The sequence below is a fragment of the Pelophylax lessonae genome (assembly GCF_965119305.1).
Source record: "Pelophylax lessonae genome assembly, chromosome: 8".
In the NCBI taxonomy this organism is placed as follows: domain Eukaryota; kingdom Metazoa; phylum Chordata; class Amphibia; order Anura; family Ranidae; genus Pelophylax; species Pelophylax lessonae.
This window is the reverse complement of record NC_138775.1, coordinates 189,283,836-189,298,020: the sequence shown is the minus strand read 5'-3', so window position 1 is coordinate 189,298,020 and position 14,185 is coordinate 189,283,836. Positions and strand designations below refer to the sequence as shown.

The 14,185-nt window shown below is 38.3% G+C and overlaps 1 protein-coding gene across 1 annotated transcript in view; it reads left to right on the top strand.

Moving 5' to 3' along the window:
- The window catches only part of PLPPR5 (phospholipid phosphatase related 5), a 360,454-nt gene that overhangs the window by 179,429 nt on the left and 166,840 nt on the right, over positions 1-14,185 (top strand). The window contains exon 3 of the mRNA XM_082264971.1: positions 2,931-3,181. Coding sequence (XP_082121097.1) covers positions 2,931-3,181 — 251 coding nt within the window. The remainder of the gene's footprint in view (positions 1-2,930; positions 3,182-14,185) is intronic.

Genomic DNA, 14,185 nt, shown 5'->3' with positions numbered 1-14,185 from the left:
AATTTCTGTACATCGTCATCTTTGACTACCTGCTGAAGATCTGAAGGGACAATTCCTTCAGAATGTTATATATAAAAGTCTTGCGTTATTCAATGTGACGATATCCATAACATACCTTATGTATTATTCATATATTCATGTTGTATTATTCATTAATCAAACATTCTATTTTAAAAAATGTGCAAGCCTCAGGTGGTTTCATGACAATTGGATAACAATTGAAAAAAGTTATTTTATTTTTTTAATGAAGGCAGGGCATATTTCAGCCCAGCTTTTCTACTAATTATCTTGGTAATTTGTGGTGCCAATTAGTAGATGTTAATTATTTTTAAATGTTAGCGTTCCATGAAATTATAAACTTATTTACAGGCTTCTAAACACCAATTTAGCACTCATTTTACAGCAATTAATAGCTTCTTTAAATAATTTAACATTTGATAATAATATAGATTCTGCACTGCTGCAACTTAATATCCCTGTGCCTTTTTCCTAGACTGTGTAGGCATAACCAGACAGAAACCACCTGTTCAATAAAAAAAATTGTTTAATTCATAAGAGCTAGAGTAAATTTGATGAGGGTATTTTCTTTGTTTATTTGGACAATTTAACACCAAGAAACGTATTTGTGTTTGTTGTTGCGCATAATGCAATAAAGCAAAACTCTATGCAGCTAGAAAAATACGCAAATTAAAGGATACGTTCAGTTTTTTTAACATGTTACTCCTGTATACCTGTGTTCAGGGTGTAATATTTAACATCTTACTGTTGCAGCAGTCCCCGCACCCCCTCAATCCCCCATTGTGACAGAGAGTGGAGGATCTTCTCCCCGCACTCGCTGTCACAATTTTAAGAAAATATGGCCGTGCGTGGTTTCGCCCACCTTGACGCTTCATTCATTCACCGAGTTCTCTAATTGTGGGAACTACAAGTAACTTTGCAGTTGTTGGCTAGATAGTTCATTGATGCTGCCTGTCAGTGTGTATTTGCCTGCTCATATGAGGTATGAGCAAACAGCTTACTCTAACAGTGCACCCGCAATCTGCTGACAATGGATGCAATGCTTTGCAGGCTCCTAGTAAAAAAAAATGCACATTTTTTTACCTGCAAAAAGATGTGCATTTATTTTTTCTTTTAAAAAGGGGAACATATCCTTTACTGCAGCTCTGTGATCATTAATATATTGATGAATAATTACGCTTTCTTTTATTTATTATTACATCAATAAATGTAATTTGTAATAGCAGCAGTGTTAGTATCTGAATTTAACCTGGTAGAAGCCTCTTGCAATCCTCTGCAAAGCAGAGCTCAGATTGGGAGAAGCAGAAGAATCATAAGGACCCAATCAATTATGCTACAGTGCAAAGAGCATGCCGATAGGAGGAGAGAGCAACGTGACAAAGAGATTAGCTTACCAGTCTGCTGGTTCTCCTTTTACTGTCCAATTACAGAATGGGGGAAGGACAAGACCTGTATGTGTTACTGCACTGCAGCAGAGAAACATCAGGCCTCCTGCCCTTCTAGACAGGACTGTGCTGAGTGACAGAGCTGTGTATAACTGATGAATGTATAGACAGAAATACAAATCTTTTGGAAGGGTTTATTTTATCTGGATATTTAAAGTGTTACTAAACCCACAACTGTTAAATCAGTCTGTATTTGCAGAAAAGCATGCTTATTATACTCACTGTAGAACCTAAGGGGTTAATCCTCTGCATTGTGTGAAAAGGCTGTTTGATCCTGTCTTTTCTGATACTCCCCTTGTTCCACAGTCCCCTATCCATCTCCCGATAGTACGTAGCCTTGGGGGCACTCTGCACATGCTCAGTTTGGTGTGTATTGCTGGAGAGTTTTTTTTTTTTTTTTTGCATGTGATGAGCACAGGGCCAATCAGCACTGTCCAGAAAGAAAGTCAGGGGTCATTCAGTCTCATAGGATAGTCAGAGGAGAATGAACATTCCTCCTACAAGCTTTAACCAGTACTTGGCTGGACACTGATAGACGTCACAAGACTGCTATATACTTCTGATGAGAAAAGGTATTTAGCAGTTCATTTTTACTAAAATGATTGCATTTCCATGTCCTGTGTGCTGTGGGAGACTAGATATAGTGAATGCAGGCTCTTGGGTTTAGTAACACTTTAACTGTTTGCTGGGAGTTCAGATTTAAAAGTATAAATGACATACCGTAATCCAGATTAAAGGCAAACTTAGAGAACATGCTGACTAAAACTATGAGTGCACCAGGTTGTCCTAAACACCGTAAAACTCAAGAAGCTTACCTCATGTTTACCAATTTTTGACCTAAATTAAGGCCTAAACTAGCCCTGATAAATGAAGCTTTGTTGTTTAGCTGCGGAGGGAAGCCTGACAAACTCTATGACAGCATGACCGCTGCTGTGGCTTGAAGAAGCTGGATGGTGGACCTAGCTGTATGTACATTTAGGGCAGTATACGCCCAAGAACAAATGCCCAAAGAGCAAGCAGTCTGCATTCTGTGCATTTGTCTCTGGGGGAACACTGCCATAAATGTAAGTACCGCTAAATTCATCACTCAGCCACATCCAACTTATATAGGGTTCGACATGCTGCCAACAGTGGGGTTGGACGGTACACCTGTGCCCTTTAACTGAAGCTAAATGCCAGAGCCTCATGCACAGGGCTAAACACCTAATGTGCATGAGGCCTTTCACTGAACCCTATTCAATTTCCTGCTTTTGTCACTGGAACAGATAGTGGTGAGGACACATACAGCAATATAAACCTGACAGAGATCTACATAAAAGAAAAAAAAAATGGCTTTATATGGGCTTTAACAATTTTGCCTGTATATAAAATATATTTCATTGTAATTTCTTGGTGCTGTTCTAATCCAAAATTCCACTCTGTACAATATACATACTAAAACAACGCTGTATATATTTGTTTTTTCAGGAATTTATACTTTTGGATTATTTGCTACAGACATATTTGTAAATGCTGGACAAGTTGTGACAGGAAACTTGGCTCCACATTTTCTTACAATTTGCAAACCGAACTACACAGCACTTGGTTGCAACCAACTTACACAGTTTATCACTGATGCCAATGCTTGTACTGGAAATCCAGACCTTGTTATCAAAGCAAGGAGAACATTTCCATCCAAAGAAGCAGCTCTCAGTGTATATGGAGCAATGTACTTGGCTGTGAGTATCTTTGACTTTCTCTTACATTTTTGTAGTACTGTATTATAGTTCTGTTATAGCTTTAAACTCTTGAATCACATTATTTAATATAGCCAATAAAGATTACTTTAAAATTATAATAATTAATTCAAGATATAGAAAGGGCGCTTGCTTTAAGGTGAATCGACAATCAAAACTGGCAGGTGAGATCCTACAAAACTTGACACCTTCAGGGATGGTAATTTTCTGGTCAACTCGCCAGCCCCATGATACAACAATTTCCTTTGGTGATGTAGTCATGTAGAGCTTTGTGGAAGGGACCTCAGCACACAGCAGGGAACTAGGACATCTCAGAGTTAGTGGTGTATTTAGGTATTGTGCTGCCCTAGGCCTGACTAAACTTGTGCACCCCCTAATTTAAATATGACCCACCCCTTCCTGTAAAGGCCACTCCCCTTCCTGTTTATGACCCACCCTGTCATCTGTAGACCACAGTCTATCAGTGCCAATCAGCATAGCTTCGTCTGTTCCCATAAATTCAGCCTCATCAGTGCAGCCTTATCAGTGCCACCTCTTTACTGCCCATCAGTGCAGCATATCAGTGTGGCCTCATCAATGGTCACCAGTGCAGCCCCATCAGTGACCACCAGTGCAGCCTTATCAGTGCCCATTAGTACAGCCTTATGTCACAGGATTAGTAAGATTACTCTTTTAAGATATTTGGACTTGTGTTTGCTGCCACTGATTGTAATTATAGAATTATTTCATGTATTTGTATAATAAATAGGAAGCCCATAGTCATTATACAAATAATTAAATCTTTTTTTTTGCTGCCCCTCCTGCAAAGTGCCGCCCTAGGCCTGGGCCTTGTTGGCCTAGGCCAGGATACAGCACTGCTCAGAGTATCAGATTGTGCAGGATATTCAGCGTGCAGTCTGCCAGAGAGTGGAGTTGCCAATTTAAATTGTGCAGTTTATGTTTAATAATTATTTTTTGTATTGTGTTTTTGTATTATATTTTGTTTTGTATTGTAGAACAATGTGTCAAAGAAAAAAAAAATTGCCATAAGATTGTTAGTAGTGGGCAATGAGAAATCATATTTCCTCTCTACATTTTCTATCTGCTGTTTATTTTAAAAACCTGTGAAACTGTGTTCATGAAAAAACAAAAAAAAACTTTTGAAAACTTTCTTTAAATTTGCAATGGTAATTTTCATTTTATGTAAGTTTCTTTCTAATATGAAAAAAAACATTTCACACATTCATATAGCTCCCAAGAGTGTAACTTTTCCATTAATAACATGTTTTTCCTAATTTCTTCATTAATTAAACTGGTTACAAACGGAGCTTAAGCTGAGCATTTGTAAAAATAATACAAGCAGAGGACACTTTCAGTGAAAAATGGATACCAATCCAATCATAAGAACCAAAGCTAAAGTCCTTTATTATTTACAAACCTTTTGCCCTAGTGCAAAAAAATGAGCATGAAATCCACATACGGAAAGGGTAAAATCGTAAAAATTGCCTCAAAGTTAACCCGTAGTAAAAATTTGAGTAAAATTTGAAATAATTTTCATGTTTTGGGGAACCCATGCTAAATTATTACAGCTCCTCTGTATCTAGCATATTTGTCACCCAAAGCAGTCTTTAATTTTAACACTCCCCTACTTTATAAGGAAAAATGTTTCAGTAACAATCATGAAATTAAACAGTTAATAATAATGGCCAAAAAAGATACACCTGTGGTGAAAATTGTAGCGCCCCTTACATAGGTAGTCACTTGAAAAGTTCCTTCTTTATATTTGTAGTCAATATGGTGTGGTGGTGCATTCAGTGTAGGGGTTCCATTGGTGGCCAATGAGAGAACAAGCTCTTAGATTAATGGTCAGTGGAAGAAGGACACTCTTATGTTGTTGACTAGCCATTACACACAGCTAAAAATATAATTTCTATCAGTGGTTACTGGGAGGTAGAAATTCTTTAATACTCACGGAACCCCTAGCAACCTTTGAAAAAACCCCAGAACCCTGGTTGAGAAACCTTGACTTAAACTAAGATTTCCTCTGGATACTAAACACCATATGTTACTAGAATTTTCCATTTTGCTCAATTGTATGTTCCTAAGCAAAGATGGACTATCTGAAAATCAGCATTTAGGAAGCTTAGGCATACTTTTAAGTGCTTGGATCTCGTTATAGGTCACTCCAAGTACCGAGCACTGTCACTTTAAAAAAGGGGACATGGATATATGTCTATTCACCTCATGCCTGGAAGTATGCAGAGATGGATGGTTTACCTAGAGGCACTAAGCAATAATGGGGGGTTTCCTTCAGCAAATGATCTCATAATTTTATAAGCCAATTGCTTTCTTCAGCAGCATATAGACTAAAACTGGATTGATATAGAGAAGAGCAGCATAGCCCATGTGCAAGGATGATATGCAAATTCGTGAAGTGTCAATATTTGTTATTGATTGAACTCAATGGGCTTGATTTACTGAAACTGGCGAGTACAAAATCTGAAGCAGCTGGTAGCCAATCAGCTTCTAACTTCAGCTTGTTCATTTAAGCTTTTACAAAAAAAAAAAAAAAATGGAAGCTGATTGGTTTCTATGTAGAGCTGCACCAGATTTTGCACTCTTTAGTTTTAGTAAATCAACACCAATGTGTCTTTTTTCAACCTGACTATTTTGGTATTTTAAGAGTTGAGTGATCCCTATGGGTAAAGCAATATGCCCTGAATTATATGTAATTTATAACTGAGAGTTCATATTTACTCCCATTTGGTATGTTAAATATACTATTGAAATTATTGTGTAATATCTGTTTGAAAGTACCCGTTGATCCTTCAACTTCAGTGAGCTCAAAACTTCATGTGAAAATCTCAAGCAGTGTTATTCTCCTTGCCGAGTTTGCCTCTGTGGAGTACAGAGCACCCCCCCCAATGGTATGAAGATTAGAAGAGAGGGAGGTGTCTGTAGTCCAAATCCAGAGCAAGAAGCACTGAGTGACAAAGCTGTTTCTTCCTACATACGGTAGAGTAAGTGATGTAATCCTAGGACAGGAAATGTATTTCTGGCAGGATGGCCAGGTGAAAATACAGGAGCAATAGCTTGAAAAAAGGAAACTGATGTAGCCATTATATCTAAGGACTAGAGAGATGTAATGCATAACATTTTGTTTTTAGGCTTAGGTATGCAACCTTAACCACTTGCCGACCGCCGCACGACTATCTACGTCGGCGGTCAGCCCCTCACAGGCAAAGTGACGTAGGGCTACGTCACTAGCTTGTGAGGGTCTAGGGAGCGAGCGCGCGCCCCCGGAGGCGCGCTCCCGCTCCCGAGTGGTCACGGACCCCCCCGCGCGTGTGACCGGCGGACCCGATGTCCGCCGGCCACTCTGCGATCGGCGGGGGAGAGGGAGAAAGTCAGGCAGCTTGTGTAAACAAGCTGCCTGTCATTCTCCTCGCTGTATGAGAGCTGATCATCTGGATCTACTATGTAGATCCGTTGATCACTCTGCATACAGCTGAAGCCCCAGCCAATCACAGTTAGAATCACGCCCCTAGGGACACACACAGCCCCTCCCTCTTAAATAAAGTTAACCCCTTCACTACCAGTGTATTTTTACAGTAACAGTGCATATGAATAGCACTGATTACTGTAGAAATGTCACTGGTAACCCCAAAAGTGTCAAAAATGTCAGTCAAGGGTCCGATCTGTCCGCCGCAATGTCGCAGTACCGCAAAAAAAATCGCAGATCGCCGCCATTACGCGTTAAAAAAAAAAACAACAAAAATGACAAAAATCTTTCCCTTAGTTAGTAAACGCAATAACTTTTGCGCAAACCAATCAAAATACGCTTTTTGCGATTTTTTTTACCAAACATAGGTAGCATAAAACAAATTGGCCGAAAATTTTTAAAAATTTTGATTTTTACATTTTTTTTGGGGGGAATTTCATATAAAAAAAAGGGAAAAATATTGCTATTTTTGCAAAATGGACGCTCTTTTTTTGTTTATAGCGCGTGATCAAAAAATCGCACAGGTGATCAAATACCGCCAAAAGAAAGCTCTGTTTGTGGGAAAAAAAGGACGCCAAATTTGTTTAGGTACAGCGTCGCACGACCGCGCAATTCTCCGTTAAAGTCACGCAGTGCCGAATCGCAAAATACCCCCTGGTCGGAATGGGGGTAAAATCTTCCGGGGCTTAAGTGGTTAAAGGTTCATTGTGTTCCATGCTTCTATACATAATACATAAGTTTATTGCACAAACTATTTCCCGTTCAATGAACTCTACAAGCAGCACTGATGTTGACTAGATTGTGTTCGCGCTAGCTGAATGGAGCTTACCTGAAATGTAAAACAGTATATGTTTTAGTATAAGTTTCTTGTACAGGTGTATAACCTGACCCAATTTAAAAAAAAATGGTTCCTACTTTGTTGTGTCTATGGGGCAGACTGTTCACTGTGCAAGGGAACTTTTCGGGTGGCCAGCTAGGGACGGAGCTGATGCATCCCTGATTCAAGAAGGACTAGATGTGCTGCGGACCGTGGTGTCCTTGGAAGCACAGGGCAGCCTTTAACTGGAGTTTGGAACTATAGGAATCTGTCTGATGTTAACATTGTAAGACATTTGACGTTACCTATGCAACCCTCCACTTGTGCCTGGGCTGAACTTCTGTTTGGGGTGAGCGGTCTCCCTTTCTTTTCTCTCTTTTCTCCGGCAATTTGAACTCCTCTATATATGAGCCCCTACCGATACAATTTTGGCATATCAGTTCGGACCAAGTCACCCAATTGAACCCTTTCTATCCAAATAACCCTGAGAAAGCCATACAGGTGAAACGCGTCAGTAGTAGCTCTTTCCTCCTACGTGCACAGTGCATACACAGTGAATCTGTGAGAGAAATTCGAGCTTCTTCACTTTGTATATGAATAAGGGGGATGACTTGCTTTTTCTTGTCTTTTTTCTTGTCTTTTTATGAATTGTTGTTCAATATATGTAGACACTGTTGTATAGCTAATCTACCTACTTTTGGTATGATGAATGCTTTTTTATTGTTTTTATGAATAAAACAAATATTTAATAGATCTGAGTACATTTTTTTTGCTTAATGGGATAGACAACACCTCAAAAGCCCCTTTTCTTCATCTTTACATTATAATTATATACTCTCTGGGGTGTCGTGTATGGCATGACTGGCTAAGTCGATACAATATTAAATATAATTTTTGCTTTCTCATGATTGGATCTTAGGAGTTAGCAGAGCTTCACTACATTCACTAAGTTCTGGGGAAAATTATCTTACAAAGCCTATTTGCTTTAAGCAAATCTACCTCTATACCTCAGGAAGACTTATACATAACACATAGCTCTGTTTGTCATTTTCCATCTTCCATTCATGTAATCATCCAGCACAGTGGCAGTGTGAGATGTATGTGACTGGGAATATGGTTCATTACCAAGTTTAGTTACAGTTCTAAAGCACTCCTAATAGCCCCAGGTGTTCAATAAATACTTGTGAGCAAGATGAAAGAAGAAGCAGATTTGAAATGAAGAAATGCATATTACGCAGGACTTTCATGAGTGCCATAGTATAAAAAATTCCTGTTGAGCTAGGTAATCACCAGCTGATACACAAAATTGTAGCCAGTGTTTCAAGATTCTTATAACCTTTGTTTTAACAGTAAATTGGCACCGAAAATATTAGCTTCCACATCACCTTGTTAGCATTTGTGCAATGTATGCTACAATATGCAGAGCAGCTTTTTACAAATAAATGCAACTTCATGAAAGGTGCACAACCTTTAGTACCACCAACCACAATCAACTACCTCAGGTCCGTCAAGTGTGTGATACTGTGATCACAAGAATAAGTATCCCATCTTGTCCCCCCCTCAGAGACCTCTAAATATCTACCTCTTCCTCTAATGTGTCAGTAGAGTCCACACAACGTAACCTTCCTGAGTTTTTTGGGAGACCCCGGGCCTTGTATGTCAACTGACTAATTTTGCTGACATCCCCAAAGTCAAGCTTTCTGTATATATCCAACTCTTCACTATGAGCTTGTGGGCATAAAATAAATAATTTGGTAGCTGCATCCATCTCTTCATCTTCCATAACTCTTAATAGACATAGCAAGGGGTGCATACATTGGGGAGACCAAACTTATCAGCAATGGACTCGGTTACCATAGATCACAAGGGCCTTCAGGATGCTAAGTTCTCTGGCTCCTCTACATTGAAAACAGGATAAACCTGCTTCAGGGTGCCATACATTATCAGTAAAAACTGTAAAAATCTTTAAAAATTGCAGAACTTTGCAGACTAGAATTAGAATTTGATGGTTTTTCTTCATCTATATCCCAAGCTGAGAGGGTCAATATTAACCTCCCTGGCGGTAACCCCGAGCGTGACTCGGGGTTGATTTTTCATACCAGGATCGGTAACCCCGAGTCACGCTCGGGGTGGATGTGCAGAGAGCGCAGCGGTGTTCTCTTACCTTCTCCTGGCGATCCAGCGATGATCTCTCATTGCTGTGACCGCCAGCCGAGATCCCCGCCGCTCTCCGTCGGTCTCCGTCGGTGTGATCACTTCCTAGTTCCGTTCCCTGCAGCAGCAATGCTGCATGGGAGCGGAACTAGGGAGGGAAATTCAAAAAAAAAAAAAAAAAAAAGTTGCACAAAACACAAACACATTACACATTTTATATTATATATATTATATGCATATATATATATATATATATATATGCATATATATATATATATATATATATATATATATATATATATATATATACATATATATATATGCATATATATATATATATATATATATATATATATATATATATATATGTATATATGTGTATATATGTATATATATATATGCACACACACACATATATATATATATACCTATATACACATATATATATATATATAAAATTATATTATTGATTCGATCATAATTCATGCGTTATATTATATATATATATATATATATATATATATATGTATATATATATACATATATATATATATATATATGCACACATATATATATAATATATAACGCATGAATTATAATCTAATCAATAATATAATTTTATTATATATATTATATAATAAAATTATATTATTGATTCGATTATAATTCATGCGTTTGTGTTTCAAATTTATCACATCTGGGATGTCTACTAGACTCTTGTTTTGGTCAGGTTTAAGTCAGTAATTACTAAGAATTGTAGGCCTATAATACATAACGCCAAATTTCCATGAAAAGAATTGTACCACTTTTGGTATGTAATTCCTGACAGAATCATACCGCCAGGGAGGTTAACATTTTTGTAAAGAAAAACCACAGTTAAGCTTTTTTTCTTTTTTTTCTTTTTGATAGACTAGGGAAGGGTCAGATTCTCTGTTAGGGTTTTAATGCTGTTTGTATCTCCATTGGAGATTATCCCTTCATTAATTGTCCTGATAATAAATGTCATTAGATTGATAAATCAGGGAAAAACTAACTGCTGACAGTTCTAATTAGAACAGAAACTGTGGGGAAATATTTCACATGGGCAACAGAGATATTAAAAGACATTCTAACAGTATGCTATTCTATCTAATCTAATGTGGGAAAAAATGTTTGACTAGTATTGACAGTTGACAGTTTTAATACAACGTATTTTCTAACCCTTGCAGTTTGGTCAAGAGAAGGTCAAATAAGACCTTCAAGCAGCTGTGGTTTATTTTGCATTACAGGATAAAAAATTCCTTCCTCGGCCAGTTGAGATCAGTTCTCAAAAATTTCCCATACCAGGGATTAATAATCAGCCTCGTTAAAGTAGTTGTGAACATACACTGTTATAGACGTTTTCAGCAACAGTTATAACTAAGTAAGCACCATAACTGCTTTTGCTTAGTTTCATAAATTATGTTTCTTACCTTTTATACAAGGTTAAAGTGTATGTGACCACGTACCTCTTTCTTGATATTGGGGTTGCAGGATTACATGACACACTGTGTGCGTATATTGTTTAGCTGAGGCAAGATGCAGGTTGCGCTTGAGCAGGGGACATGTAATTGGGAGGGGTTATGTACCAGAGGCAGGTTGTGATTGGTTTAGGGGTGTGGTGGCTAAACAAACTACCCAATACAGGCATTATGGGTGTGTCCTGTACCCCTGAAAATCTGTGCAGAAACAGATCACCTGCGTGCTTTGTGTGGTCAGATTAGAACAGGGAATAAAGGTGAGTAGCAAAATCAGGTACTTCAGATGGTAGAAGTACATAAAATGAAAAAGATATTATTTATGAAATACACATATGTGAACCCACACACAGAAAAAATACAAATATTTAGGGTAACATACACTTTGCTTGTAATAATTATATTACTACATTTATTTCATGGTAGGGCATTCCACATTATAGTTACTCTTTTGTAAACTTTTTCGAGTGTGCAATTGATGACTCCTTGTCCTTTGTACAGTACTTGAGAAACAAAGGTCATTAAACATGTGTTATTATTAAAGTATTTCTAAAGCATAAACATTTTTTTTACCTTAATGCATACCTTGCACTGTCTGTTTCTTTGGACACATTCAGCGTTGCTTAAGTTTAAGCCCACAAGTGTGCCTTGATAGGAAGCGGCTTCCTAAGTTTGTAGCCTCTGCTAGACATTGAGTGTTAATGGTTATATTACTGTAATATATTACCCCAACTCCTTTTTTTCAGCTATCTTCCCCCTAAGTATAGGAAATACATCTCAGTATACAGTGGGTACGGAAAGTATTCAGATCCCCTTAAATTTTTTACTCTTTGTTATATTGCAGCCATTTGCTAAAATCATTTAAGTTCATTCTTCTTCCTCATGAATGTACACATAGCACCCCATACTGACAGAAAAACACAGAATTGTTGACATTGTTGCAGATTTATTAAAAAAGAAAAACTGAAATATCACATGGTCCTGTTATTCAGACCCTTTGCTGTGACACTCATATATTTAACTCAGGTGCTTTCCATTTCTTCTGATCATCCTTGAGATGGTTCTACACCTTCATTTGAGTCCAGCTGTGTTTGGTTATACTGATTGGACTTGATTAGGAAAGCCACACACCTGTCTATATAAGACCTTCCAGATCACAATGCATGTCAGAGCACATGAGAATCATGAGGTCAAAGGAACTGCCTGAAGAGCTCAGAGACAAAATTGTGGCAAGGCACAGATCTGGCCAAGGTTACAAAAAGATTTCTGCTGCACTTAAGGTTCCTAAGAGCACAGTGGCCTCCATAATCCTCAAATGGAAGACGTTTGGGACGACCAGAACCCTTCCTAGAGCTGGCCGTCCGGCCAAACTTAGCTATCGTGGGAGAAGAGCCTTGGTGAGAGAGGTAAAGAAGAACCCAAAGATCACTATGGCTGAGCTCCAGAGATGCAGTCAGGAGATGGGAGAAAGTTGTAGAAAGTCAACCATCACTGCAGCCCTCCACCAGTCGGCGCTTTATGGCAGAGTGGCCCGACGGAAGCCTCTCCTCATTGTAAGACACATGAAAGCCCGCATGGAGTTTGCTAAAAAACACCTGAAGGACTCCAAGATGCGGAGAAATAAGATTCTCTGGTCTGATGAGACCCAAATAGAACTTTTTGGCCTTAATTCTAAGCGGTATGTGTGGAGAAAACCAGGCACTGCTCATCACCTGTCCAATACAGTCCCAACAGTGAAGCATGGTGGTGGCAGCATCATGCTGTGGGGGTGTTTTTCAGCTGCAGGGACAGGACGACTGGTTGCAATCGAGGGAAAGATGAATGCGGCCAAGTACAGGGATATCCTGGACAAAAACCTTCTCCAGAGTGCTCTGGACCTCAGACTGGGCTGAAGGTTTACCTTCCAACAAGACAATGACCCTAAGCACACAGCTAAAATAACGAAGGAGTGGCTTCACAACAACTCCGTGACTGTTCTTGAATGGCCCAGCCAGAGCCCTGACTTAAACCCAATTGAGCATCTCTGGAGAGACCTAAAAATGGCTGTCCACCAACGTTTACCATCCAACCTGACAGAACTGGAGAGGATCTGCAAGGAGGAATGGCAGAGGATCCCCAAATCCAGGTGTGAAAGACTTGTTGCATCTTTCCCAAAAAGACTCCTGGCTGTATTAGATCAAAAGGGGGCTTCTACTAAATACTGAGCAAAGGGTCTGAATACTTAGGACCATGTGATATTTCAGTTTTTCTTTTTTAATAAATCTGCAACAATGTCAACAATTCTGTGTTTTTCTGTCAGTATGGGGTGCTATGTGTACATTCATGAGGAAGAAGAATGAATTTAAATGATTTTAGCAAATGGCTGCAATATAACAAAGAGTGAAAAATTTAAGGGGGTCTGAATACTTTCCGTACCCACTGTACCTCTTTGTTGGACTTTTATACAGCAACCAATATAATCAAAACGCCTATTTGTATAAAAATGTCAATTTTATTGTTCAAAAGTTGTTTTGAAATTAAACCTCCATGAGGCTCATATCAAAACCTCAAAAACAGAGTGTAGCATGAATGGTATACTCGGTGGTGATACCCATTACCATAAGCAACTATATATTCCCAATAGTTCAATAACAGTTTTATGTATGAAGGGAAATCAAACGCTGTTTCAAATATTTGTATTTGATTTTCTTCATCAGGGATACTTATACCCACCCTGTAATGTAAAGAAAGCTGCCAATAATTTGCTTTCAACATTCATATGTTATACTACATAATTTCAGATCTGTACTTACATACACTGAATGTTGTACTTACATACATAAGGCATCTACAGATACACTTTCAGTGTATGTAAGTACAGATCTATAATGATGTAGTATGACATATGACTATAAAAAGCAAATTATTGGCAGCTTTCTTTACATTACAGGGTGGGGATAAATATCCCTGATGAAGAGAATCTACATATATTTGAAACAGCATTGGATTTCCCTCTACACACAAAACTGTTATTTAACCCTTGAAAATATACATTCATT